We start from the raw sequence: 5,178 nt of genomic DNA on the forward strand, positions 1-5,178 counted from the left end.
GAGCTCTAAGGACACAGACACAACAGCCACTCTGGGCAACCTGTGCCCATCCGTGGTCAGCCCTCTCAGCAAAGAAGGGCTCCCTTCTCACAGGAGAACCTTCTGTGTCGCTCTTTGTGTCCATTGCCTCTTGTCCTGTCACTGGGCACAGCTGGGAAGAGCCTGACTCCATGCTCTTTGCCCCCTTACACCTGGTGTTTCTACACACTGATGAGGTCCTCCCCGAGCCTTACCTTCACCAGGCTGGACAGTTCCAGCTCTCCCAGCTCTTCTTTGTGGGAGAGGCGCTCCAGGCCCTTTGCCATCTCTGTGGCTCATTGCTGCACTCTCACCACTATGTCTGTGTCTCCCTCCTGGTGGAGAGCCCACAGCTGGACACAGTCCTCCAGGGGTGGCCTCAGTAGTGCCGAGGAGAGGGGAAAGATCACCTGCCTGGACCTCCTGACGATGCTTTACCCACTGCAGCCTGCCCTTCAGTCAGACGTCTTTGTGGCCAGGGCACATTGCTGAATCCCATTCAAGCTGGTGTCCAGCAAAACCCCTGGGTCCCTGTGAGAAAAGCACTTCTCCAGTTGGGTGTGCACTGTTTCGTGGGTTTGTCCCTTCCTAGGTGCCTGGCTTTGCTCTTCCCCTGGTTGAACTGCTTGGGGTTCCCGTCTTGGCAGGGCACAAGCCCAGCTTGCTAGACAGCAGCACCCAGGCGCACTCTGTGCAGGAGGAGCTATCTCGACAGCATCATCGCCAGGCCACAGGCAGCAGGGCAGGCTGGCGGGAGGGCAGAGCCTCGAGCCCCAGGGGCAGAGGGGGCGGTGAGCTGGAGGCCAGGCCTGCGGCGATGGAGATGGGCGCGCGCTGGCCCCGGGCACCCCAGGCTGGAAGCCTCTCCCTGGGAGCAGCTCTGCGGAGCTGCAGGCCTGCAGCTGGGCAGCACGCGCTGTCAGGGGGAGCACAGCAGTGGGGCCGGGCACCTGGGGAAGGAAGCGCTGAGACGAACACCCCAGCCCTGCTGGGAAGGGGCGGCATCGCCGCGCCCCAATCCCAGCAGACCGACCCCATCGGCCTTCGGGCCCCACAGCCCTGGGAGGAAGCGGTGGGCACAGCAGTAGGAAGAGGGGCAGATGGCAGCAGGGGTGGGGACAGCAATGCCAACCGTGTTGTTAGCAATACAGAGACTTTTTCGATAGCTTTCATAGTTTTATTTCATTTGTCCAATAGTTTCAGAGCGCTGTGAGACGTCTGGTCAACCCGATTGCCGGCGTGTGCCCCATGTGCTGGCCCAGCCCCAGCTAGGCCAGCTCCTGGGGCACTGTGCTAGTGTCGCCGGCGGGGTGGCCTCTTTGCGGGTGGGGCAGAGTCCTGGGAAGTGGGGGCCCTCCTCTTGGCAGCTCGCCGGGGCCCCCTGCGTCTTTGGTCCCCACCCTGGCCGGCAGTGGAGGGACCGGCCGCGGCCTCCTCCGGCTCCTCTGCTGCCGCTTGTTGGTTTCGAGGCTCAGGAACCGGGCTGGATGGACGGCGGCTGGGTCCCCGGCGGAGGGCAGCGGTTGAGGTCCCAGAGAGCTCCTGTGCGTTGGTTCCCTCGGAGCTCTCTGGGCCGGCTGCTGGTGTCCCCAGCGATGCGGCAGCGTGGCTGGGGACTGCTGCAGGGCTGCCCTCCTGTCCTGCGGCAGCTGGGGAGGCCCCCAGGCCCAGGATGTTTCGGGCCTCCCTGCTGCAGCGCTGCACGGCAGCGGCAAGGAGCCGCTGCACGAAGCCGGCCGTCTGCCTGCCCAGGGAGGTCCTGAGCAGCAGGGCGAGGGCCCCCTCGTCCAGGCCAAAGAAGCGCAGCCCTGAGATGACGTTGCGCTGCGCTTCTGAGGCTGCCCTGCCGTCATCCCCGAGGAGCTGCCCCAGCTCGTGGCGCAGCCAGGGCAGCAGGGGCTGGAGCACTGCAGGGTAGAGCCGGAAGAGGGATGCCCAGGCGAAGGGGTGGAGGCCGCCCACAGAGGCTGCGGGCACTGGTCCTGCAGCCTCTGGTCGGGCAGCTGGCTGGGCAGGAGCTGCGTCTGCCTGCTGGGCGCCGAGCGGTGCCTCCGCAGGTGGTGGGATGACGAGCTCCTTGAAGCTGTTGTCCGCCCGCACCGAGTGCACGATGGAGCTCACCCTGCGCTTGCAGAGGGGGCACTCGGGCTTGCTCTCAGCCCACCGCTGGATGCAGGCGAAGCAGAAGCGGTGGAGGCATGGCAGCACGTAGCTGGGGTTCACCTGGCTGTCCAGACAGATGGGACAGCGGGCGTCCAGCTCCGTGGCCATGCTCTCCACCTGCTGAGGTGAGCTGGGGAGAAGTGGCGATGACGAGCCGCTCCCTCTCACCGGCGCTGCAGCAGCAGGAGTCACGCTGCAAAAGGCAGACAAGAGGCCATGGGCATGGGCCGAGCCGGGGCCAGCTGCAAGAGCTGTGCAGCTCCCTCAAGGAGGAAACCCTTCCAGCTGCCCAGGGCCCAGGGCAAGGTGTCCCCAGCGCACTCACCTCTGCTGCTCTGAGCGCTCGTCCTGGGTCTCCCGACGGCCCGAACGACGCAGGGCCGCGGAAGAAGCTCCGATGGCTCTGGGAAGGGCACTGAGAGCTACTGCAGCAACTCCCAGGGCACGACACCAGCACCAAGGCCAACCTCGCTCCTCACTCCAGACCTCACGTAACCGCTCAGCCGGAGTGCGGGCACTAGCCGGCGCGCTGGGACTCTGCGCCCGCATATGAGCAGCCAGGGCCACGCTGTCACAATGCGTCGCTCACGGCTCTCACAGTGCATCGCTCGGAGCCATCACAATGGGCTCGCTCTGGCAGGGCTCTGGCCCCGGCACCTGCCTGTCTGTGTCTAGCGCAATGTCATTACCACTCTGCCCCACAAAGTGGTTGTCTTCTTCTCGGCATCGGTGTTCTCCACCAGTCTGCAGCCTTGGCCGTGTCTCCCCAGGGCACCATCAGATCACCCTGGCCACGGCAGACATCTCCAAGTCCATTCAACGACAGTGTCCAGTCAATAAAACCTCACGCCTGCCTTTGAGGCAGCACCACACAGTCCCACAAGCTCTCCCCACCCTCCAGCTCTGCTGGCCAGTTCTCTGAGTTGCCCTGCTTCTTCCCACACCAAGCCAAAGTCAGCCCTTGACTTGTTCTCAGTGTTTTTCTCCCTTCTTTCACCCCTCTCTGGGGTCATCTGCTCTGCTCAGCACTTGTCCTCCTTGGGGTCCCGGGTGGGAGAGATATCAACATGCCAGAGGGGTTCAGGGGAGAGCACTGGTGCGGTGGGGCTGGAGCACTTGCCCTGTGAGGAGGGTGCGTGCAGCTGGGGCTGGCTCAGCATGGACCAGAGGAGGCTTAGGGGCACCTGACAGCACTGCCTAGTGCCTGGGAGAAACGATGACAGGGATGGGGACAGGCTCTTCCCAGCAGTGCCTGGCAACAGGAGCAGAGAAAAGCAGCATCAGCTGGGACTGGAGAGGTTCAGGATGGATTTAAGGAAAAATGGAAAGTCCCGTGAGGCACACAGAGCACCAGAGGGGGTTGTCCAGCCAGGCGGAGGTGTCCCTGAGCATGGAGGTTTTCAAGATCTGAGCAGGCCCAGCCCAGAGCACAAGGGTCACAAGCCTGCAAAGGGACACACGGGGAAGTCCAGGGAGGGAAAGCGTCGCCCGTGTGAAATGGAGACAGGGTTCCCAAATGAGCTCATTGCAGCCCAAGCAAGGCACAGAGGCTCTACCGATGCAGAAGGCCCAGCTCCATGGGGCGCTCTCTCCTCAGGGCGCAGAGCCCCTGGGAGAGCACACGTCCCCTCTCTGTGGAGCTCAGAGCAGGGCTTTCGAGCCGTGTGGGAGCAGAGGGCCAGGTGCCACGGTGCTTGATTTGGGGAAAGGGCACCATGGAAAGCCCTGGTAGCAGCAGTGGTGGGACATGAGTGAGCGGAAAGAGGTCCAGCAGGAGCAAGCAACCCAACTCAGAGGTGCGCAGCTCAGCACCAAGAAGCTGACTCGTCTATAGCACCAGGCCCCACGGTGCTCAAGAAAGGGAAAAGGTCCCCTGCAACAGGAGGGGGCTCAGCTCCTTCTGCTCTGCAGCAACAGGCACCCAGAGAGCTCAGCTCCAGGCCCCATGAGGGACAAATGGTGGCAAAGAGGCTGTGCAAGAGCAGCCAGAGAAGCCCCCCAGCGCTCTGCTGATGACAAAGAGGCTCTTCAAGAGCAGTGGGCAAAAACTGACCCAAGCTGCCAAACAGCTGACCCAAACTGCCAAAAGGGATATCCCGTAGCAAACTGGGATACCAATCCAGACGATACCAAACTGGGTGGAGCTGTTCTGTTAACTCCAGCGAGGGTGCTGAGGCCCTGAGGAGAGACCTAGACAGGTTGGAGAGCTGGGCAATCACCAACAATCTGAAGTTTAACAAGAACAAGTGCCTGATTCTGCACCTGGGAAGGGGCAGCCCTGCCTATACGTACAGCCTGGGGGTGAGATGCTGGAGATCAGCCCTGCGGAAAGGGATCGCGGGTTCTGGTCAGCAGCAAGCCGAACACAAGCCAGCAGTGTGCCTTGGCAGCCAGGAGGGCCGTCCGTATCCTGGGGTGTATCAGGCACCCAGCCAGTTGAGGTGTAGTGGGAATACATGGCAAGTTTTTTGTAGCAGAGGGCTGCAGTGGTGCCCTCTGTGAGAAGAGCCCAGCAGCTGCCCCGTGTTAGATGAGGGCCGATTTCAGCCAGATCCAAAGGGACCCACTGCCGCCCAGAGCCGAGCCAGTAAGCGATGTCTTTTGCACCTCTGTGAGAGCAGATTGAAGTAAAGGAACAAACAAACAAACAACAAAAATCTGCTGCACAACAGCACATGGTAGCGTGGGGAGTGAGAAGCAGCCCTGCAGACCCCCAGGTCAGTGCAGCAGGAGGGCAGGAGGTGCTCCAGGCACAGAACAGCAGTTCCCCTGCGGCCTGTGGAGAGGCCCCTGGAGGAGCAGGCTGCCCCACTGCAGCCCATGGGTCCCACATGGAGCACATCTCCATGCTGCCCCATCTCAATCCTTCTGATGACGATCTGGCAGGGAAGAAGACTGGTGTGGCTGAACAGGGAACTTTTGCTGAGTCTCCAGGAGAAAGAGAGTCTGTATCCAGGGGAAGAAGGGCCAGGCAACTCGGGGAGAGTACAAGCAGTT

The 5,178-nt window shown here is 62.2% G+C and overlaps 1 protein-coding gene across 1 annotated transcript; it reads right to left on the reverse strand.

Annotated features, from left to right (window-relative positions):
* Positions 1 to 1,181: 1,181 nt before the first annotated feature.
* LOC140000735 (uncharacterized) lies at positions 1,182 to 2,993 on the reverse strand. The gene is made up of 2 exons (XM_072031427.1): positions 2,507 to 2,993; positions 1,182 to 2,374 (listed from the first exon to the last, which is right to left on the reverse strand). Exons 1-2 carry the CDS (start codon positions 2,728 to 2,730, stop codon positions 1,312 to 1,314), a joined length of 1,287 nt encoding a protein of 428 aa, XP_071887528.1. The 5' UTR covers positions 2,731 to 2,993; the 3' UTR covers positions 1,182 to 1,311.
* Positions 2,994 to 5,178: the final 2,185 nt, after the last annotated feature.

Source organism: Anas platyrhynchos, chromosome Z (assembly GCF_047663525.1).
Source record: "Anas platyrhynchos isolate ZD024472 breed Pekin duck chromosome Z, IASCAAS_PekinDuck_T2T, whole genome shotgun sequence".
Lineage (NCBI taxonomy): Eukaryota > Metazoa > Chordata > Aves > Anseriformes > Anatidae > Anas > Anas platyrhynchos.

Bases quoted from the DNA above. Each gene is read 5' to 3' on its own strand.
- LOC140000735 (XM_072031427.1), bottom strand. From the start codon at position 2,730: ATGCGGGCGCAGAGTCCCAGCGCGCCGGCTAGTGCCCGCACTCCGGCT. The intron at 2,375-2,506 runs GTGAGTGCGCTG...TGCCTTTTGCAG, and splicing joins GAGCGCTCAGAGCAGCAGAG to CGTGACTCCTGCTGCTGCAG.